This window comes from Coprinopsis cinerea (genome assembly GCF_000182895.1).
Source record: "Coprinopsis cinerea okayama7#130 chromosome 9 map unlocalized cont3.9, whole genome shotgun sequence".
Taxonomy (NCBI): Eukaryota; Fungi; Basidiomycota; class Agaricomycetes; order Agaricales; family Psathyrellaceae; genus Coprinopsis; species Coprinopsis cinerea.
Window position 1 is genome coordinate 857,214 of NW_003307536.1, and position 21,543 is coordinate 878,756.

Genomic DNA, 21,543 nt, shown 5'->3' on the forward strand with positions numbered 1-21,543 from the left:
TCAAGGTGGTGTACTGTACCTCATAACCACACGTCGTATGACCTCTGGTCCACGGATGATATAGTCTGCCTTTCCTGCGGCTGTTGCCCCACGGTCGATAGGTGCCGTCCCCAGAACCTCGGCCATACGAAGCGCGCGTGTGGCTGGAAGATATAGCAGGATATGGAGAGAGGGGCAGGATCTCGGCACCACAGACAGACAATCTTCGGCTCGCGGATACCATATCCGAGTCGGTCAATGGTGTATTTGAACCACACACATGCCACCTGTCGCGATCCTGGACCATGAGCGTTTATTCCTGGCAACATAGGGCACTACTAGCTACAAACGTTTTCTCATAGTCATTCCTATACACGAAGGTGACTAGTGGTGCCTATGAGCCGAGCCCCTTACTAGTCATTCAGCAACACGAAGTTCATCTGTTGCTCAGAGGTACCACACAACTTACGACCTGTGGTAACTCCGAGCCGAAGGAATCAGGGACCTGATGGTCTCTAAACCTCACGCCAGCTTAGACGCTCCACAACTCACAAGGTTCGTGGACAGTTAGTTGCCAGCTCTTCAATTATAGGCATCTGTGGTCCAGCCAAACAGCGCACTATAGTGCTGTGGTCCAGTCATACCAAGGGGAACAAACCTCAAGGCTCTGTCATACCATAGGTACGGGTATCTGTAGGTCAACGTACCACCGTTGGGTACACGTAAACGCGAAGCAAGAACGAAATAATGATTAATACGATGCACGAAGTGTCCTAATACAAAAAGGAAAGAATAAAAATAAAAACAAAAAAAAGAGGAATTATTTACGACGTTTCGAAGGGCCAGGGTCACCGTCATCCTCAACATCTGAACGAGGCCTCTTCGGCCTAAGAACCATGTTGTCCTCGACGTTCTCCGCAATCGTATCCCAAAGACGGCGGATCCTCGCCTTCACAATATCCTCCTCAGTGCGGCGGTTACCTTGCTTGTCGTAGGCGTAAAGGTCTCGCACATTGACCGAGAGGGCGTCGAGAATGGTGCAGAACCAAGTCCGAATTCGGGGAGAGACGGGCATACCGAAGAGCTCTTCAGTATCCTTCGAAAACGACGAGATGTAAGGAAAACCCTTCCAAAAGAAGAAGTCCGTGAGCGCTTCTTGGAGATCGCAGCCGCAATGCAGTTGACGTCGGCCATTTTCCGTGACAGGGAAGAACTCGCGCAGCTCGTGGTACGTGAGGCCGTTGACGCCACTCGGACCTTCCTTTGGCATCTCGACTGCGCCTTTCAGGCGGGGGATGGTACCAGGAAGCCTGTCGGGGATAAGACGAAGGTTCCTGGCAGGGGCAGAAACGGTCTTCGTCGGCTTGAAGTGGACCCCTGTCACTCCATCGCGCGTGTCATCGTTCTTCTTCGACGTCCTATCCGACAGTGTGTGGTAGTGGCATCGGGTGAGTCCCTTGCGGACAATGAAGGTTTCCATCGCGATATTGATGGACCCTGTCCCGTAAAGGTGTAGCATCTCTGCAAAACGACGAGCGTCCCAGCGAGGACCGTTTGGAATGTCGTGCTCGAAAGTCATTGCGTTACACAAGGCGTTGTACGCATTGGCTTGGGACAGTTTCGAAAGATTAGCCATACCCCACATCGAGTTGAGCGATAACTCACACATTCGTTTCGCGATGATCTGCTCGCGGGTTAAGGATTTTTCCTCCTCCTCCTCCTCCTCCCCCTCCCCCTCCCCCCCGGCCTCCTCAGCGTCGTTCTCGTCGTTGTTGACATCGACCGCCTTCTCCTTTCCCTTCGTCTTCTCCTTTCCCTTCGTCTTCTCCTTTCCCTTCGTCTTCTGAGTGTCGCCATCGGTTACATCGGTTACATCGCCGTCGGTTGCCTTCCCTATTACCTCCTCTTGCGGTCCCTGCAACCGTCCCTGCTCGTTGCCGTCCTCTACGCGCTTCTGTGGCTCCTCCTCCTCCTCCCTCGCCCCGTGCGTTTCGACAAAACGACGGTCCCAGCAAATGACGTCGTATAGGCGGCGCAACATCGCTGAGCGGTCACCGACGCTCAGAACGCCCATCTCCTCGTACTGGTCGAGGAGGACCCTGGCTTCCTTGAATACCCCCCACCCCCATACGCCTTCCTCGTTATCATCACCTACCAGAGATTGAGCGATCGATTATTCGTTTACATCACCAGTAAGAATGGTGCGCACCTTCCAGTATCCCTCGGGTCTCGGGCTCCTCTTCTTCCTCGTCACTGTTCTCGCTCCCCCCTTCGATGGCCAGAAGTATACTGTTCATGTACTTCGCCAGACTATCGCTATCAAGAATTGATGTTTCTTCATCTTCGTCGATGAGGGCGGAGATTTGCGTGTACAAATTCCAATGGAAGGCGTCGAGGGCGACCTTGGACCCTGGATGAAACGTTAATCAGCCGTGTCTAAACGGAGGGGGGACTGAATGGCTAGAACTCACTTTCTAATCCATCATCGTTTTGTGCAATCGTGCCTTCCATTTCCCTCTCGCTACCACCGCCTGAGTCGTCGCCCGCTTCGCCAAGGGCCTTCAAAGAGGGGTCTGCGCCGTTCTGAGAAGACCTGCCCTCGCCAGGGCCACCGCTGCCAAACGAGGGGTCTGGTTCTCCATCTGCGAAACTCTCGTCAGTACCTCGAAAGCTGAGCGGAATGTTGGACTCACGGGCATCATCGTCACCCAACTGGGTTAAAGGAGAGTCGGGTGTGGTGGAGGGACGTGGAGAGTCGGGTGTGGTGGAGGGACGACGTGGAGAGTCGGGTGTGGTGGAGGGACGTGGAGAGTCGGGTGTGGTGGAGGGACGTGGAGAGTCGGGTGTCGGAGAGAGAAGTGGCGGGCGGGGAGAATCCTGTTCCCCAGACTCCACCAGAACGAGACCATTGCGTAAGCCGGCCAATTGGACTTCAGCTTCCTCAATCTTTTGCGTCATCGCCTTCAACGCCCGCGTTTTGACGTGACGTCTGTGCTCTGGAGAAATTCGTAAGCTAAGCAAACGAGAAGGTGAAATTTGTCATTACTTACTAGGTGTTTTCGTGCGCTCCAACGTGAGCAGGGCCTTTGAGGCCTCAAGTTCTTTGATCCAGTCCTCTACGAGGTCAATGGCTTTTTTAAATTCGCCTGCGGCGCGTCATTAGCAGGGGCAACGGAACGTGGTGACCACCGTGTCGACGTACCGATTGTTTTTGGAGGGGGGAAAGAGGGAGCAACAGATTCAGCAGCATTTTTGTTCGACATGTCGGCAGAGTTATTGAGTGACCAAAGGGAAGGAACATGTAGTCGGTGGGGACCTCAGGAGCAGATAAGTTAGCAGAGCGCACCAAGCATGGGAAATGTGAACTGCGATCCAAGTCACCAAGTCGACATGTAGAGATATTGCCAGATCCTTCCATCGGAAACCAGGGCAGACAAATTTGAAATGCTGGAATAGGGTGCATGTGCTCCCACTGACCACTTGGACTTAGGAACCTGGAGTCTTTTCTTGAAGTCGGTTGTGCTTCAGGGTTTTCTTGTTGAGCTCGTAGTTGCAACGCACCCAATCGAATAGAACAAGGCATGGGACTCGGAATCAGGAATGCCTTACTCCTCCCCGAGTTCAAGGTCTTGTCCTCCCTTAGCCAAGCCACTGGGATCGGATGGTCGGGAAAACACTGGGTACGCGTATCCGATCGTTGTCCCGGCCGTGTTGGTTATCATGTGTAAGGTTGGGTCTAGAACACACAGGTGACCCTTTTTGCCAAATTGCCAGCCAGAGAAGGCAGTGTTTCCCTGCGCGTTCATACGGGCGCTAGATCTTGGGTTGGTCTCCAGAACAATGAGAGAGCTGCCGATCGATTGTCCATGTGGGCTTGGTCGGAAAACAGACCGAAAGGGGTGACGCAACCACCTACTTCGTTTGGATCTCCGGAAAAGTTCCCACCTGGTTTGGTCGGATCAATCGATCGCGGAAACCCCTGTCGCCTAATTTGGCATCTGAATTTTGGGGGTTCCAGTGAGTTTCAGAGTAGTCCAACCAAAAACTCCCCCAACTTTCACAGAACCCGGCGAAAAAAAATCAATACACGACACACTAACAGATAAACGAGAATCTAGCAATGAAAACTAAATATGAAAGCCTCGAAAGAGCGTAAGTTGACTCTGGCGGCACTAGATGTCGAACAGTCCACCACTCTTCTCGTACACCTCCTTTGCGTACTTTTCGACAACGTGCATGAGTCGAACCTCCGAGTCGCTGTAGTCTTCGAGCATGAATGGGAAATCACACTGGGTAATTATCCCAGCCTCGTTGATATTGGTGGGGACACGGGTGGGTAGGTTATGGGCGCCGCGAAGTCGGACTCCTTCAGAGAAACGATCGTCGATGGTTTTGTCGGATTTCAGAAGGGAGTCGATAGACTTGCGTACGTCCTTCTCGAAAGTCTTCCAGGCCGTGTGGGAGACGACCACGTACACTTTCCACTCCTGAATAAAGTCTTCCTCCTTGAACTTCTGCTGTTTCGCTTGGAAATTGTCAGAATCCCTGCACATGGAGGAGGCAGACGATAGTAATCCTCACCAATCGCCCCCGTGTCTGGTCGAGTGAAAGGGAAACAAAACATTGAGAATGTGATTTGATGAATGTGAGCTTTTGAGCACGGTGAGTAGAAAAAGAGGATACTTTACCTCTTCTTTTACGATAGAACCCCGAATCATCAACGTGCCAGGCCCTTACAAGATTGGATAGAGCCCACCGATTGAGTTCCCCGCGAGTTAGATTGCGACGCAGCTCGCGGTGGGTGAATGTGACGCGGTCGACTGGATTGTCGACGACAGGCGAAGTTAAAGGTATATCGCCCAGGTCGGTCTCAGAGGTTAAGATTAAGGTACTGGGGAGCATGTCGTCGTCGGTGAAGAATTCAACGATAGATCAGAGGAGGCACTCTCTCCTGCGGGGACGACCTCTCGGTAATTGCCGAAGTCACCGGCCGAATGGTCATTCAATGCGCTCTCCACCATTGAGACGATTGAGACGAGTTTTCCCTGCCTTATCGTGCTCCTAAAATCACGAAAAAATCATAGAAATTCAGGGATTAATTCATACAGCATATTCCAACTTACCGTGAGTTTCTACACCTACCAGGTAAAAAGTCAGACCAACGATCCTAATTCCATCACATCTCTATCAGTGTTTGCACTTACTCTCTCGTGCCCTCAATGAGTCGCCCAAAGAAATATCGAACGAAGAAGGAACTCAAGCAGGCCAATAGGGATAAGAATAGGAGGTACTACGAAAGGTAAGCGAATATAATGGGCTTCTTTGTTCTATTCTAACACAGGATATTCCCTCTCCAGAAACAAGGTGGAAATCAACAAACGCCGGCGTGACAAGAGATCTGGCAAGGCAAATAGGTAATCCTCCTCCTCCTATTCGAGGGACTCTATTGAAGACCAAAATCCCTGAAGAGGAGCAGCCAGAGGAAAGGAAACCGTGCCCAAAGACCGAGAATCGGTAGAGACCAATACATGCCAAAGGTAAATGTCCTCCTTCTCCATGATCCATGTATCTCGACTCAACCTCAAACGAAAAGGGATGTTGATGCTCAAGACCTCGAGAGGACGGTCGTTATGGCTAAGGAAGTGTATCAGGGATACCTGCGAATGATTGGCAGGGATGGAGTCAAGTTTATGCAGTCTCTGTGTCGCCAGGTTCTCGCCCTCTTCAATAATGGGGAAGGTGCCCGACATGTGCGAGACTATGTATCCCGACAATCGTCCAAATTCGACCCCTGGAGAAGAAAAATTGTCGAGTTACATGGAGAGGTTCTGCAATTCCGAGGAGTTAAGGATGTCATTGCACAGCTCGATCGGTTTCTGCAGGACATAGACCGTGTTCAAGGGTGGGTCGACGACCTGGAGACCTACCTTTTCACGGGTGCCGATGAGTTCACCCAGGCTTATGCTAACAACGAGTTGCTCTTTCAACGAACCTAGCAGTCTCACTGTTTTCTGTAGCCACAGAATATATTTAAAACATGGATTCAAACAGTCATATTGGGCATCGGTGAATGGGACAAGGAGATACAATGCTACATTACTTATTCGTCGTCCAGAGTGACACCCTGGGCGACAAGAAGCCGCTTGAGGCGGCACAGTTCGTCCTCAGCGCGCTCAGCGCGCTGAGTCGCGGCGTTCGCCTCGTCCTTGGCCGCCTGAATCTCCTTCTCCGACTCGAAGAGGCGGCGTTTGTGAGCGCGGGTGAGATTATTCATTGTATGACGGACCTCCTTGTGAATGACCTCGACATCTTCGGGGGCATCATTGCAAAGCTTGCGAGAGGTGAAATGGCTGAACGGAGTCTTGGAAGCAGGATGCTGTATGGCGAGATACAGCCAACATCCTGTGCGGGTTGAGATAGCTTCGGCCTGGGTTGCGAGATGAGATCGAGTGATACCGAGTGATAGCTACAGAGAGGAGACTCACCCGTGACATGAGGTCAATCGTCCAGCGTTCGAGCTTGCGAGTAGCTTCCGCTTGCCCCTTTATAGGAGGCTTGAGCTTACGGACACGATAAACCTCTGAAAGGACAAACTTGAGTGACGAGACCGCATTGGGCAGAGACGACGATGAAACTCACCCCACACGTCGTTCCCACGTCCGGCACCCTCGACAGTACCCCATTTCGCGTTGGCGCCAGATGGTTGGGTTCGCTTCACCTTGGGGGTCGTAGAAGAGGGAGTTGGGCTGGACGTAGGGGTTGCGTCGACGGTGGTGCTGGCATCAGAATCCAAACAGCGATTGGGAGTAGCCGGAGGCGTCGAAGACGGAGAGACAACGCCTAAGTCGAGGAGAGATGAGATCGGGTTCAAGAACGATGACTCGATGACTTAGACGGTTACCTGTCATCTCGGGAGGAGCGACCGGGGCAGGGCCATTCACTCCTGCAACCAGAGCACCGGTTTGCATATCCTCCTCGATGAGGATAGGGTCTATCACATTGAGAATGGGGTCGCGATTACCGACAAGAGGGCGAGGTGTCATGGGAGCGGGCGCAACTGCGGCACTCGGCGATGAATCTACGTGGGTCTGTAGATCGACATCCTGTAGATATGGTGGCCTAAGTTAGTCGAGGGTACTTAAACAGGACAAGGACCTTATACTCACGGAGGGAGTCACAAGGGGCGGGCGTTTGCGAAAGCGATGTTCGCAGGTGGAAAGTAGGGGACGACCAGGACATCTCCGACACTGGCGAGGTCTCCTATCGGCTTTCGGTTGCTGGAGCCCCGACTTTGACTGTGAAAGGCCCTTGGAAGCGGTTTTTTTCTTCTTGGGAGAGAGGGACTGAGAGCGAGTGAGAGCCATGTGGGGTGCAGGCGAGAATTGGAGCAACGAATTTTTCAAGTTTTATCAGAGTCTAAGAAAGACACGTGAGAGCCTAGGATGCGGGTGACGGCCTGAGTTCGGTGGAAGGGACGCATCAGGAACAGGCGGCATGATGTTGGGGTAGAACATTGGTTGTAATCTCCAGATTGATCCTTAAACTGGGCAGTGGCTTTGGCAACCCGATCCACCGATTTCCCACCTTCCTCTCACTTTATTCACCACAGTAAATGAGCCAACGAAAGAGACTGGCAAACTGGGACGATAGCGACGACGACAGCGGCTATCCGTCAGCACTGTTGGAAGCTGCCAGGAGGGATGACTGGGATTCGCCGACCAAAGCATCACGGAGGGTGAGGTACCAGCCCCGACCACGAAAGCCCGGGAAGTATCGGAGTCAGCAAGTGCCACAGGAGAACCAGCCGACAGTGTTGGAGAACGAACCGTTGGAGGGTGCAGAGCATGAGGCGCCTGATGTTCAAGTTGATCGCGATCCTGGCATTGGGTCCGAGATCGACACAGCCACTATCTCCCCCGAGATCGCTCCCGGTTTCTCGTCCGAGGTGCCCGACAATCGTCTCGATACCTATGTTGATGCAGTTACCGCTCACGTCGCCGGATTCTACCACCTGGAGGGCAACCTTTTCGTTGTTCAAGGTTGGGACATTGAAAAGGGCCAGTCCTTGGTAAGACTTAAGTCACATAGGATGGTACTTCGATACTGAACGGCTTCAGGACCACTGGTACCATTTGGAATACAAATTACTGGTCGGCGAAGCAGACTCCAACTCATTGCTTGTGGCGTGCACTTGCCCTAGTGGGCTCGATAGTACTTGCATTCATGGTCAATTCTTTGTTAAGTACGATGTTTCATCCCTACTCGATTTCGGGGATGAGCATGTTTCAGGTAAGTGTTAATATAGGTGGGCGCTTCCGTGGCCTTCACTGACTTTCCATATCATTTTTTAGAACATTCCCTAGCAATCATGTTCCTACAAACTTCCCTTCAGAATGACGATGTGACCTCTTATTTCTCTGTCCGTTCTGCGTCGACTTCCGCTCTGAAGGGCCGCGCTATCGTGAGGCACACAGGTGCACCGGGAGGCTGGAGCGGAACCTGGCGCTGCTCGAAGGATACTGGCACAGCGACCTGCATTCACGTGCGCCGAGTCCTGTTGGTGGTGGGGCAAGGGGAGGACCATGGTGACATAGGAAATTGTGGCAGCTTTGCGGCGAGTAGGCCGGTAAGCGAACTGGGTGAGTGAAGGTAATCTTGGACTCTGATGCTCGTTCTGACTTCGAATACAAAGTGGGAAATCGCTGCGGCCAAATATCACACCTTCCAGTCAACGTTCCGAGCTGGGCGACACTCCCCAGTGACCCCCAGCATTATCCTCCGCCTCCTCCCTTTCGCTCTGTCCCAGAAACTCCTTTCCTTCTCGATGCACAATCGTCTTGCCCGTGCCCGACTGGACGCACGTTCTACGATAGCTTCAGGCCTACGATCTTTCGCCTGTGCAAGGTCTACACTCTGTGCGGACTTTACTCTCATCAGATCGAACTCCAACCGTGCCCCCAATGCCCCCCCTCGCGTCGCAGGTTCATAGGTCCAGATCTAAGAGATCTCGGGCTATTCAACTTCAATAACTCGATCATTGTCTCTCATGAACTCCTGGACGAATATACCAGCGCGTATACCAGCTCCGAAACGCCTTTTTCGTCATGGGTCCTTCATCTTTCGCGCCGATATCGAGCCACTGGCGACACATTTATGGGGGAGGATCTTTTCAGATCGGTTTGGTTCTCGTACGTCTCATTGCAGGACTTCTCAAGCGACATGAGGTGCTCAAGGTGTGGAGACCATCCTGAAACCGTGATATGGGATGGTATTACACTTTCCTTTGGGAGGAAACACATGACTTCAACCCTGAGGCCGCCGACCACCGTCTCCGAATCGTCTCTCGTTCGCAGAAACGTCAAGTATCACCCGCGCCAACAACTCATCCTCGATGCATCGCTACGAAAGCAGATACGAGTGACGGTGGACCCTCCAAGCCTCGACGCTATTCTCGAGCATGACGAAGAAGGTTTCTCGGCAGATGAAACACCAGATTCGCCATCGAAAGCTCGTTCCCGCGAGCTGAAGGCAATTGGGGACCACTTGGGCAGGGTGAAGGCGGTAGGGAGGGCTTTGAAGGAGCTTTGTCCAGCGTTGGGTGTCCTCTTTGACCAGATGTTCGGAGAAGCAGCGTACGCCCAGAGAAAGAAGGCCCCCAGCGCGTACAAGGACTTTTTCATTCAGGTACCGTGTGGTATTGTCTGATTCTGGGGGAAAGGTGCATACTAAATTCAAATTTGCAGGTTGCAGCTGAGGAATCGGTTTTACAGATGATAAACAACTCGTCCGTTCTCGCTCTACGATCGTTCTTGCAGAATCCCACCAAGGCTACAGCAACTCAGATACTTGCAATTCCTGCTCTTTACAAGGTCGTGCAGGTGCACCATGATGTCGCTTCCCTGGTTCCAATCATGGTGTGGTTGGAGACTCGTGCTTCTCACATGTTATCAGCTTTGAAGGTCGAGGAACCGCTCCCTGGCGTCCAGGATGGGGCGGCGGTCGGCGAGACACGAAGTAACTGGACACTGGTAAGATAGCTTTCGAAGTATGTGGCGATAGAGTGATGACATACTTCTTTCTTAGACTGGGTGCTTGTATAGCATGCCACAAATTCGCTATCGACCCAAGTATCCTCGGCTGCGGAACGATCAGCAGAGGGACAAGTCTTCCAAAAGAGGCGATGCGTGCGGGAAATACTTCACCCAGTATGGAGAACAGCGTCTCACCGGCGGTCTGATGGTGGCATGGTGCACACACGGAATCTGCTACGGCTTCCATTGCATCGCGGAAAGCGAAGGCCGCGACGATGTGTTCTCGGCAATGGTTACACGCTGGCCTGTTGCCCCAAAGCGTGTGGTGTACGACTTCGCATGCTCGTTGGGGCCTTACTGCATGCTCAGAGAGCCGGAATTTTTCCAGAACACTTACTTTTGTATTGATCACTTTCACAGTTCAGGTCACACGAAATGTTCGCCCGCAGCATTTCTCTCGGAGTATGCGAACATCGACCCACGACTGGTAATCATCAATTCCAGCGCTGCTGAGTGTGGTAACGGCGGTCTGAAGAAAATCCGCAAGTCCGTCAGCTATATGTCTCAAACACGCGCCATTATCTACTCGAAAGTCTTCTTATCGGTTTGGAACCGTGTCCGTGAAAGGAGGGCAGTAGGCGTAGTTTAAACGGAGGTAGAATAGCAAGGAATACGACTTTGTTGACACAGGATAATGGATTCTACAGAAACCTAAGTGATTCGACTTCAGTGTGAATATGTTCTTTTAGGGAATAAAATCGCCTTGGCTGAATCTGTGGGATGGCCTGGACATAGACGCTGGTCCATTTATCCGATTGCGCTCCCAGGAACCGGACGCCTCTGGTTCGGGCTCTTTTGTTCATAGGCACAAGCTGGTGTGATGGGACTGCACCCGGCCTGCCTGATGTTCCCTGACCAACGTCGTAAGTACTGCATAGCATATGGAAGCCGGTATGTATAGATCCACAGAACCACAGACATGGTGTCGTGTAATTGAGCTCTACTAGGTGTTCAAATGTAATCGTAAGGGGTGGGGTGTTCCCTAGGCCTTGTAGTCCGGCTAAACCAAAGCTAGGAACTGGTATCCGTCTATCCCGAGATTTACACCTAATCTTTTGATGGCCTATTGCTCCGTGAAACCATAGCCCGTCTTGGTGGGTGTTGCTCCGAGAAACCGAGTACATGGTGTGATCGAGAAGACTACTTCATCATTTGATAGCCTATTGCTCCGCGAGACTGATGAGAACCACTCTAGTGGATGGGTCGGGAAATATCAAGGCACGTTTGTGGTTCACACGGACCGTTGGTCGCTTTTGGTATGGTATCCGCTATCAAGACATTGTATAGCTTTGGTTCCTGGGGACTTACGCGTCTCCATAGCCTGCCACATCTTCAAACCATACAGGAGCCTGGACCGCTGCAATTGAGCTTGGGGCAACAGCCGACGGTATCATTTCAAGACTGCGGGCCATGCGACATGTGGTTCGGAGGTACCACAGTCCACGTACCCTGTCACACACCCTGACCACAGGTAGCACGCCTGTGATTCCCGGAGACCAAAGCCCAACTTACTCTGTGGTATGGTCGAATCACACATCCTACGGCTGTGGTTCTGGGATATAACAGGCAGCTAGAGTGGGTCTTGGGAACCCTTTTCTGTAACGCTGTTAGTGTAGACGCCAAGGTACAAGTGTTTGTATGGCTGTAGTTGCGAGGGACCGCAAGTAGGCTGGACTCGTGGTATCCCAGAACCACAGTCAAGAGGGGCCCGGGGGAGGGTTTGCGTATGGCTCAGGATAACAACGCGAACCTGGGCCTCAGGGTGTCTGAGCTGCAGGTGGGGAGGACATCCAGTGGCAGGCACCACGGGTGACCCGATGCATTGTCTGTGGAAACCATAGGCCGGTTCCTGCGGTTCGTCGGATACTTAGGTTACTAATCCCTGGACGCTCACAGGTATGACAAGAAAAAGAAATGTGTTGCCTCATGGTTCTACATAACAGGAGGCTGTATAGTAGCATACCAGAGGAATCCTGGTTCGACGAAACCAGAGAAACGGATAGACGAGGTTGAGGTTATGGTAATACACAATAGCAATGTATTATGGTCGTGCGTTATATCGTTGTAGGTTAATTTTCATTTCACGTGACTTATGGCCTACGGGTAGGTGGGACTTCGTCCTACCTGTAGGGGTCTCTATGTACTACATATGATATAACGGGTATCCGTCAGAATGTGAATGTGGATCCACGATGACACAGGGGCCCCACTTTCAGTGCTGGGACGTCATAACAGAGACTTCTCGAGATTCGACAAAGGAGTGACACGAAGCGAAGATTTCACCCAAAGCGACATGCTACAAGTACTAGGTGGGCACTGCCATTCATTCCCTGGTTTTCGTTCCATCCAGATGCGATGCGAGGCAATAACAAAGAATCTGATTTCATACTAATACAACAGGTGAACGAAGTCGAAATACAGAAACAGTGCTGAATGCGATGCCTTATGCCGGTCTCGGAAGTACAGGAGCACCTAAACCACCTCTCAGCCTGCCATCAACCACAAAATCAGCCCCTAAGCGCACCATGACTCGTCTGCTGGGTAGGAGGGGCAGGTACGTTCTTCCCCTTATTCAAATACATTAAGAATCCCATGACGGCTGCGAAGCCCACCGCTCCGACCATCTGAAATGGGTTTCAGTGATTAGCACCGGTTTCCTCATGATGGGGGAGGGTAGGAGCCGTACCAGGTTGTTGTTAGCTTTGGAACCAGAGTTGTAGCCTGAACCACCGCTGGCTCTACCGCCGACGTTGCGTCGAATTGCTGTTCTGAGCATGATAGCTGTGTTGATCTGTGAAGCTGATGGCTGCTGGTGGGACTATCTGTAGCTGACGGTGGTGGTCTGTAAAGGAGGTTCGAATTATCGGTGGATGGTGGAAAGAGGTGGAATCGAGAAGATCGTCTGTGGTGTCAGTTTCGGGTATGATGTCAAATATCGAGGTATACTCCCTTGATCCAGGACTCAATAGAGCGAGGGTCTAGTCTATTGGAGCGTCTCAGGTGAATGGTGGATCTATCGATCGCAAGAGGTGCGGGCGGGAAACGATGGCTAGGCGGCCGCTCCCGCCCACAGCTAGAACAACAATTTCAACCTGCATCCACCCCAATCATAACCACCCCAATCATAACGCAAAATTCAAGTCGTGTTCAGGTAGCCATATAATACACTGATACAGGCAAGTTTGCAACAGAAAACAAAAAAAAATACACTTTCAAAGAGGATAAAACGTCGTAAGCAAAAGGTCATCTCGGAGGAGACCAGTAAATTCCGAGTCGGGTTCATGAAGATTGATGGTTGTCGGTTCAGCAGAGCTGAGCGTCGACATCGTTTCAGTGGTAGGACCGCAGAAGGGGGACAAGAATTCCTTTACTGCATCGCCTGGGTTCCTACATCACCACCGGCATCTAGGGTTAGCTGTATGCTCAGCAATAGGCAGAATAGCGAACACGTACTCTCGGGATTGCGCTTCTCCGCCAACCATTCGACGCCGTAGGCAAAGGCGATGAATGCGGCCAGGGATCCGAGTCCGACGGCCTAGATATATAAGATGGTTGGCAGGGAATCAGGTGGCAGAGAGTAAAGGTGTAGACGCACCATGCCTGTCCTGTCCGCGCCCCGAGGTCTCAGTGTGTTCGAGAGGCCACGGCCCCAGATGGCGTCGTCGACCATGATGTTACGGGCAACGCGGGTTGGTTGCATCGCGATTATGTCTGTGCTGGGAAGTTGGTGTTTGAGCTTTAGAAAGTGTTCGACTGTGTTTGGAGGGATCTTCGGCGTACTTGCGAAGTTTAAGTATATGTGCCTTTGGGATTGACATAGACGGATCGGTAATACATTCTGGAGTGAATTGAATTCATACACTGTGGGAAGTCGTCGGAAGTCTGAGTATGATCAAATGGAAGGTAGTCCCAGTTGGGAGCCTGCTAATTATGGCACAGATTTTACGGGAGGCTGCTCGGCACAGCCGCTTTGAGAGGTCGCTACATGTCCCTTGATTTCCGAGAGCTACGTGCCTACACAAGTGTCTCTACGAATTTATTGTATTCAAACTACTCTCGGAGTCCATCGGTGTCCGTCGAACTCCAATCGGAACAGGAATATCCAGCAAGGTATACAATCTGTTCAACCTTCTTTTCCAAATCTCCGTATCGAAGTATTCAAAGGGAAGAATGTTCGAGTCCACGGATGACACCAGTTCCGCGAAAGGCACTGAGTGAATTAGTATGTCCTTATTCAAGAGGAGTTTGGCTTCATTCGCAGGGTCGGTCCATGGTACGAGGCAGTAGGCATGGAAGCGCAGGCCTAGGTACGTCCCGCTTTCCATTAGCTCGGCCAGTAGTCGGAAAGTGGCGTCGACCTTGCTGTAGAGTGTCACGTTTGTCGTGATATCCTCTTTCTCTTCCATGAAAGGGTCGAGGCTATCTGCATTGAGAACGACGATGCCAATAGCCTTGCATATCAGTCCAACGACGCCTTTTAGGTTGATACATTGGATGTTCCGTTGCAGTTGTAAGTGACGGAGTGTTAGGTCCAGGATGTCGACGAGGGAGACTACGAGCACGGGAAACTCATAAGCAAAGGCGATTTCGAAAACCCGAATTGTCAACCGGCGACTCACCTATGGGAGCATGTTCCTCACCAACTCGGATTATAGCGGAAGCAAAGTCCACCCAACTGTCTATTTGAGGGTTGGTGTCACCCCCTGTAAGTGGGACAGGCCAGCGCTGTGAGATGGACAAAGTACGCAGGAACTTCCAAAATGCAGGCGACTTGAAGACTAAAGCAACGTTCTTGCGAAGTGTCCTCGCAGGATGGTCGAGGAAACGCTGCCACGAGTTCACAAATAGGTCGAAATTTGGGTTCTCCCATTGGCCTACTGCGGCGGAGAGATCATCGAATCCAGCTTCCAGTATTTGGGATGTTTGGTGGAAGCTTTCGTTAGAGATTGCGTCTGAGGTCGAGTCAGGGGTGGCGTAAGCGTCGTCTAAAGGATAGAACACGAACGTCAGTAGCAAAGCCAGCATAGATTCTGCGGCGTCTTGAAGGAAAGAGATGTTGGAGATTCCGAGCGGGCGAATGTCCATGTGTAGCCTCGCGTGAAGGCGTTTGAAGAGTTGAATTCGCAGAGCTGTCGGATGGCTTAGCGGTGTAGGTCGTTTTGAAAACGGACATGCTCACAATGCGGAAGAACCGAGTAGTCAGAAAAGGGTCTCTCTATGGTGTTGAAGATGGGCGGACATTCCAGTCCAAGCTCGTCACATTGCTGCGTTATCTTCACGAACAACTCCAGTAGATGGCGATGCTCCCATTCTCCATAGTAGGTTCGCGATGGCTCGGCCCTGCGAAACACCTTCCGTCCAATGTGGAACATCAATAGATCTCGAGCAAAGTTGACCTGGTCTGCAGGTGGTAGTGATTCCGGGATTTGGTCTCTGATGTTGAAGTCGGCGGTTCTGAAGATCTCCCTGCTTGCATCTTCGGCCTCATCCACAGAGACAATGTCCCGCAAGGAGTGGTATGCGGCATAAAGTACTGGGCTGTCAGTACCCCGATGCAGCCGTAAAAGGCGACAAAGAGCAAAGACAAAGCCGTGTCTGAATCTCGGGCCCTTCCTCCGCCACCCGTCGTACGCGATCCAATCCTGAAGGTGCTTGATCTCGCGGATGCAGGATTTCAGTGGAATGTCTTCAGCGGCTCCGCTGTTTACATTGGTTAAATGACGAAGGTGGTGCCACGTCGCGGCCACGGCGCTACAGAGCATCGTGAACGCCCATGCTTGTGGGGATCGGTATGCACAGTAGGTACCCGAGAGACCCGGCCAGATCTGCGTCAGAATGAAGTCGTGGAGGCCTGGTAGCATCGGAGTTATGATGATGAAAAGAAGTGTCGGTCCCACGAAAGCAGAAATGACCCATGCTGCAAACGGGCTCATGGCAAAGAAATAGTCCACCAGTCCACAAAGGAATAACGCCAACGCAGCTTGCAGCAGGATGGGGAGGATGGAGATGATGAATGGAATTTTCCATCTCTTGATGGACTCAGCTCGTAGATCTCGGGCTGCCAGTGCATCTTTGTCGGAGCGCCCGGGATCCTGGCGTTGGTATTCGCGCAGCCACTGTAAGCAGACGATGCCGACGGTAACCACTGCGAGGCTGATGGTCAGACTGATAGCCCACAGGATGTTCACGCGAATTGCGTTGGGTGGTGGTGCAAAGGAGGGTAGTCGCGGGAGCGTTGAGGAAGGCTCGTTGTGTGAAAATTCGAGTTGGGTAGTTATCCGGCCCAGGAGTTGGACGGTGACGTCCTCCGGAGATCCCTGTAGTAGCCTCGTGGCCTCGACGCTGAAAGCCGTGACTATTGCGGAGAATAAGCCAGCCTGAAGTACCTTGTCAGCCCGGGACGAGAAGCGGTAAAGGTGTAATATCGATCGAAGGAAAGCAGCGTACAAATAGCAGGAGGTTCTGGATTTCGTCCTTCCATGCGGCACACCGACCGTCATCGTGCTCTTCAACAAGCCGTCTACAGTATTTCAGGTCCCTGTTCTCCCCTGGCATAGGAAAACGGAGCGGGTCCTTTGTTGTCCATGGCCTCTCCGCCTTGAGATGCGTAAGTCTCGCCTTCACTGTCACGAACATGTCTACATACCTCCCAGAAAGGCGGCGTTGGAGGTGTGTGCGCGGTACTTGATGTTTCTCTACTTGTGCTTGAGGCCGCAAGACTATAGTTGAAGGTGTCGTCTGGCATGCCAACCGCAGGAACCTGGGTAATGTGGGGAAAGGGTAGGCAGAAAAGAACCAGCCGTGTTGTATTTAGGATGGTTGGAGCACGCTTGAAGCCATCTCTAGTTAACAGCCTTACTCCGTGACGTGTGATTGATCGATTTACTTACGGGTCAGGCTCTAACATTGCGATAGGCGCCCATCATCGCCGCAGGAACAAGAAGGTTTTTTTTTCCGGAAGTCCCACAGGGATGTCATCTTGGCACAGCCCTTCGCTGCGCCGCCGATGGAAGTCGAAGACGTGCTCTAACCAATCATCCAGGAGTGCACGCGAGGCTGTGAACTCCCTGGGATCTGGCAATCAGGACCTCGGAAAGCGTGTGAGCCTCAGTCACATCCCATGTCGATCGTGTACATTATCCGCCGAGTCATTGTCTGGGAACGTCTGGGGAAGTTGGGTGTCGAGCGTTGCGTAGTTCTATCGGACATCGAGTGCTGTTCTCTACTAATATCAGTGCTTCTATGAGTCGTTGGAACCACAGCCTGCAGAAGTTCCACGAACCCAGGAATAAACTCACCAACCGGGGCCGTCTCTGCTCTGAGAGCACATTCAGCAAATCAACACCACATATCGGTGCCAGCTGAGACGTTACCTCCCGGTCCTTCCCGGTTGCAAGTCTCCGATTCACCAGTTCTTTCCATGGTAACGTGAAAGATTCATGACTGTCGAAGTGACCAGGAATTGGTGCTTTAGCGCTCGCGACGTGGCTATTAGGTTGCGGCCAGCATGCCGGTTCCCACGGCTGGACCGGGCTGTTGTTTGTGCATTGTTTACGCAACTCCTACGTGGCTCGCGATGGCGGCGGTGGTGATCTTTCTCGCTCACTGCTGTCGCCGACGCCAAACGATTGTCTGTGACAATCTTATTTCTCTTTTTTACTGTGACGAACAACGATGATGAACTTCGAGGACGTCGAGGAGCGCGACGGTGGGTTTCTGTTTGTTGGTCAGTGACGGCGTCCCTGAATACGGTCAACGACATTCTAGGCATTCGACTCTCATGGAACGTCTGGCCATCATCGAGGATTGAAGCGACCAGGACCGTTGTGCCCATCTCTGCCCTCTACACGCCACTCAAAGTCAGAGAAGATCTTCCGCCGGTCGTATATGAGCCCGTCGCGTGCAAACCGCCTTGCCGAGCGATCCTGAATCCATATTGGTAGGCCAAAGATCGCGAATTGGATCGCGCTCTGGGACTGAAATGACTGTCTAGCCAGATTGATATTCGTGGAAAACTCTGGATCTGTCCTTTCTGCTTGTCGAGAAATGCATTCCCGCCGCATTACAAGGAGATCTCCAACACCAATTTGCCCCCGGAATTGTTGCCCAAGTACACGACGATTGAATATGTTTTGGCGCGACCCGCTCAAGTCCCACCCATCTTTCTGTTCGTTGTCGATACCTGCTTGGATGAGGACGATTTGAAGGCTCTCCGTGATGCCATCGTGGTCAGCTTGAGCTTGATTCCCCCCTATGCCTTGGTGGGATTGATCACGTATGGAACCATGGTATGTGTTTCGCGATCGCGTATCTGTTAGCCCTTGTTCAAATAATTGCAGACCCAAGTTCATGAAATTGGCTATGCCGAGTGCTCCAAGTCATATGTCTTCCGGGGCGGAAAGGAGTATCAACCCAAGCAAATCCAAGATATGCTCGGTCTCTCATCCCAAAACCGTGCTGCACCACGCCCTGGACAACCGTTGTCTCAACAGGCCTTTGGCGCAGCCCGATTCCTTCTCCCAGTCTCCCAGTGCGAATTCCAGCTGACCGGGATCTTGGAGTCGCTTACCCGCGATCCCTGGCCCGTCGCCAACGACAAGCGACCATTGAGGTGTACCGGCGTCGCCCTCAGCGTCGCCGTCGGTTTGCTTGAGACCGCCTTCCCCAACACTGGCGCGAGAATTATGCTCTTCTCCGGTGGTCCCGCCACCGAGGGACCGGGTATGGTCGTCAGCAACGAACTGAAGGAGCCTATTCGTAGTCACCACGATATCGACCGTGATTCGGCCAAACATTACAAGCGGGCCATGAAGGTATGTTGTACATCATTCAACGTACTAATCGTATACCAACACCTACTTCTAGTTCTATGAAGGACTTGCTCGTCGAGTCTCTAACAATGGCCACGTTGTCGATCTCTTCGCCGGTTGCTTGGATCAGATTGGCTTGCAAGAAATGAAGTCACTGCCAAATTCCACGAATGGCGTCATCGTCCTTTCCGACTCCTTCGCAACATCCATCTTCAAGCAATCCTTCCTTCGCCTGTTCAATAAAGATGACCAGGGCAACCTGTCGATGGGCTTCAATGCAACGCTGGACGTTCAGGTATGTTACGGCCCTGTCTTTTATGTTATCGCTCTGACTCGTTATCCCCCTTAGACCACAAAAGAGCTCAAGGTCTCGGGAATGATTGGCCACGGAATTTCCGCGGGGAAGAAATCCGCGTGTGTTGGCGAGACTGAGATTGGTATCGGTCAAACCTCAGCATGGAAGATCAATGCTATCACACCGCGCACAGCGGCGGGTGTCTACTTTGAAGTTGTCACCCCTGCTGGCCAACCTCTCCAGCAAGGTTCCCGTGGACTTATTCAATTTGTGACCCACTACCAGCACTCCTCGGGCCAAATGCGACTTCGTGTCACCACCATCGCACGGAACTTCGCGGAAGCTGGATCCCCTTCCATTGCCGCCTCCTTCGATCAAGAGGCCGCCGCTGTTTTAATGGCCCGGATAGCCGTCTTCAAGGCAGAAATAGACGATTCCCCCGACGTCTTGAGGTGGTTAGATCGTATGTTGATCCGACTCTGCCAGAAGTTCGCAGACTACAGGAAGGAAGATCCAACATCATTCCGTCTCACGGACAACTTCAGCATCTATCCTCAGTTCATGTTCCACCTCAGAAGAAGCCAGTTCCTTCAAGTCTTCAACAACAGTCCTGACGAGACAGCGTTCTACCGCCATGTCCTCAACGAAGAAGATGTTAACAATTCGCTGATCATGATACAGCCCACCCTCATGTCATACACCTTCGACCAGCCCCCGCAACCCGTCTTGCTGGACAGTGTCTCCATCAAGCATGACGTCATCCTCCTCCTCGACACATTCTTCCACATTCTCATTTTCCATGGAGAGCTCGTTGCTCAATGGAGAAAGCAGGGCTACCAAGACCAGGAGGGCTACGAGAACTTTAAGGAACTCCTCGAGTTGCCTGTCGCTGATGCCCAAGTGAGAGAATTATCGAACCTGTTGGGTTCTTCACATCGCTGACTCTTTTCCCCTTGATATAGGACCTCCTCGCCGATCGCTTCCCTATCCCACGATACATTGTTTGTGATCAAGGCGGCTCTCAGGCCCGATTCTTGCTCTCCAAACTCAATCCCAGTACCACGCATATGAGTGCGACCATGTATGGTAGCACCCCTGGTGCTGGAGCTGGTCAGGCTATCTTCACGGACGATGTCAGCTTGCAAGTGTTCATGGAGCACTTGAAGCGATTGGTGAGTGATGCCTCAACTGCTGCTGGAGATCACTGGTGGACTGACGCGATTCTCTTCTCTTCCTCTCAGGCTGTTGGTGCTCAGACCAACTAAATACCTTAGAATCAAGCACGGACGATGATTCGAATGGTAGCCTCTCTCCATCCTCTTCCTCTCTGCAGGCTACTGTTGGGTTCTTGTTCGCTCGGTCCGTTCCGTGGAGGACTTCGTGGTTTCGTTCCACGGGGGTTCAAGTTCTGGTCTTCCTTTTACGTTCTTCTCGTGTTCTGTTCGTACTCTTTTTATTTGGCGGTTCTGGCAATCTACTTTATATCTGGATAACTATGAAAAACGCCCTTACTGAGTACATCTCCGACTATGCTGAAGAGGACTGTTGATGTCTAGAACGTCGAGCTCTGCCACGTTACACCTGCATTTGACGGAATCAAGTCTTCAAGCCCTCCTGTCAGGGATCCCCGTTGATTGGCTTTCCTTGACTCTGCCCTCTCTGATAGGGTCTCGGGGCGACTGTCTGCAGGCTATTTTGTTATATCCCCAGTTCCGGTGGAGCGGCAGCACATGATTAAACAAATCCTTCATTCTTCGTTTACCTAACTAACTAAGCTTTTGCACAACTAGGTTCATTCGTCTAGGCATACATGCATCTCTCTCCTGCACTCGACCGCAATCGGATGACATTGACTTTTCGGAGTTGGCGGAGATGTGACCAGATTGAAGGGATGGAGGGGATCTACTATCTCTGACCCTCACGCTATCAACTCGCCACGACTCGATCCACATCGTTCAAGAATGCACTGCCCGCGATAGGCAAAATGGCGCATTCTTTCTTGGATTATTACTTTTCGTCCCGTTAGCTTGCTCAGGGGGGATCTGAGTCAAGGAGCCAACGAGTAGTTTGGCTTCCATACTGGCCTGCACCGCTCGGGTTCTGCTCTGACACGTCAGAAAGCGGTACTTCGAACTTCGACGTCTATCTACTTATCTCTGGCTGAAGACGTTGATTCTTGCTCTAGTGTAAGATTGCGGTTGTACACTTTTCGAGTTGTTGGCGTTGTATCTCCCCACACCGAGACCCAGGGGGGAAGATTGGAGCGGGCTGGATTGGTTAGCCTAGGTCGAGTCGGTCGGATGGCTGGGATGCGTGGAGGTTGATTCCCAGTGGTTCTTTCTCGCTTAGTTTCACTCCTGTTCCCTAT

The 21,543-nt window shown here is 52.0% G+C and overlaps 9 protein-coding genes across 9 annotated transcripts; 4 read left to right on the forward strand and 5 right to left on the reverse strand.

Moving 5' to 3' along the window:
- Positions 1 to 799: 799 nt before the first annotated feature.
- On the reverse strand, positions 800 to 3,242 carry CC1G_02455 (hypothetical protein; the record flags this gene model as incomplete). Its single annotated transcript, XM_001832141.1, has 6 exons — positions 800 to 2,130; positions 2,189 to 2,389; positions 2,451 to 2,621; positions 2,673 to 2,975; positions 3,030 to 3,125; positions 3,182 to 3,242. The coding sequence occupies 6 exons, from the start codon at positions 3,240 to 3,242 to the stop codon at positions 800 to 802; spliced, it is 2,163 nt and encodes a 720-aa protein (XP_001832193.1).
- A 909-nt stretch (positions 3,243 to 4,151) lies between these two features.
- Positions 4,152 to 4,881, reverse strand: CC1G_02456 (hypothetical protein; the record flags this gene model as incomplete). The annotated part of the gene is made up of 3 exons (XM_001832142.2): positions 4,152 to 4,504; positions 4,561 to 4,629; positions 4,680 to 4,881. The coding sequence occupies 3 exons, from the start codon at positions 4,879 to 4,881 to the stop codon at positions 4,152 to 4,154; spliced, it is 624 nt and encodes a 207-aa protein (XP_001832194.2).
- A 317-nt stretch (positions 4,882 to 5,198) lies between these two features.
- On the forward strand, positions 5,199 to 5,975 carry CC1G_02457 (hypothetical protein; the record flags this gene model as incomplete). The annotated part of the gene is made up of 4 exons (XM_001832143.2): positions 5,199 to 5,278; positions 5,337 to 5,393; positions 5,448 to 5,516; positions 5,573 to 5,975. The coding sequence occupies 4 exons, from the start codon at positions 5,199 to 5,201 to the stop codon at positions 5,973 to 5,975; spliced, it is 609 nt and encodes a 202-aa protein (XP_001832195.2).
- Positions 5,976 to 6,079: 104 nt separating this feature from the next.
- Positions 6,080 to 7,343, reverse strand: CC1G_02458 (hypothetical protein; the record flags this gene model as incomplete). The annotated part of the gene is made up of 5 exons (XM_001832144.1): positions 6,080 to 6,406; positions 6,465 to 6,559; positions 6,619 to 6,819; positions 6,881 to 7,082; positions 7,146 to 7,343. The coding sequence occupies 5 exons, from the start codon at positions 7,341 to 7,343 to the stop codon at positions 6,080 to 6,082; spliced, it is 1,023 nt and encodes a 340-aa protein (XP_001832196.1).
- A 248-nt stretch (positions 7,344 to 7,591) lies between these two features.
- CC1G_15153 (hypothetical protein) lies at positions 7,592 to 8,968 on the forward strand (the record flags this gene model as incomplete). Its single annotated transcript, XM_002910468.1, has 4 exons — positions 7,592 to 8,047; positions 8,097 to 8,268; positions 8,331 to 8,605; positions 8,672 to 8,968. 4 exons carry the CDS (start codon positions 7,592 to 7,594, stop codon positions 8,966 to 8,968), a joined length of 1,200 nt encoding a protein of 399 aa, XP_002910514.1.
- Positions 8,969 to 9,276: 308 nt separating this feature from the next.
- Positions 9,277 to 10,729, forward strand: CC1G_15154 (hypothetical protein; the record flags this gene model as incomplete). The annotated part of the gene is made up of 5 exons (XM_002910469.1): positions 9,277 to 9,663; positions 9,723 to 10,007; positions 10,063 to 10,337; positions 10,431 to 10,644; positions 10,718 to 10,729. The coding sequence occupies 5 exons, from the start codon at positions 9,277 to 9,279 to the stop codon at positions 10,727 to 10,729; spliced, it is 1,173 nt and encodes a 390-aa protein (XP_002910515.1).
- Positions 10,730 to 12,513: 1,784 nt separating this feature from the next.
- CC1G_02460 (hypothetical protein) lies at positions 12,514 to 12,846 on the reverse strand (the record flags this gene model as incomplete). The annotated part of the gene is made up of 3 exons (XM_001832146.2): positions 12,514 to 12,542; positions 12,595 to 12,694; positions 12,757 to 12,846. 3 exons carry the CDS (start codon positions 12,844 to 12,846, stop codon positions 12,514 to 12,516), a joined length of 219 nt encoding a protein of 72 aa, XP_001832198.2.
- Positions 12,847 to 13,282: 436 nt separating this feature from the next.
- Positions 13,283 to 16,815, reverse strand: CC1G_02461 (hypothetical protein; the record flags this gene model as incomplete). Its single annotated transcript, XM_001832147.2, has 8 exons — positions 13,283 to 13,449; positions 13,524 to 13,605; positions 13,666 to 13,849; positions 14,187 to 14,622; positions 14,690 to 15,199; positions 15,250 to 16,447; positions 16,518 to 16,667; positions 16,717 to 16,815. 8 exons carry the CDS (start codon positions 16,813 to 16,815, stop codon positions 13,283 to 13,285), a joined length of 2,826 nt encoding a protein of 941 aa, XP_001832199.2.
- Positions 16,816 to 17,694: 879 nt separating this feature from the next.
- CC1G_02462 (protein transporter SEC23) lies at positions 17,695 to 20,693 on the forward strand. The gene is made up of 8 exons (XM_001832148.2): positions 17,695 to 17,778; positions 17,838 to 18,009; positions 18,064 to 18,358; positions 18,410 to 18,883; positions 18,936 to 19,175; positions 19,230 to 20,075; positions 20,138 to 20,347; positions 20,417 to 20,693. The coding sequence occupies exons 1-8, from the start codon at positions 17,745 to 17,747 to the stop codon at positions 20,438 to 20,440; spliced, it is 2,295 nt and encodes a 764-aa protein (XP_001832200.2). The 5' UTR covers positions 17,695 to 17,744; the 3' UTR covers positions 20,441 to 20,693.
- Positions 20,694 to 21,543: the final 850 nt, after the last annotated feature.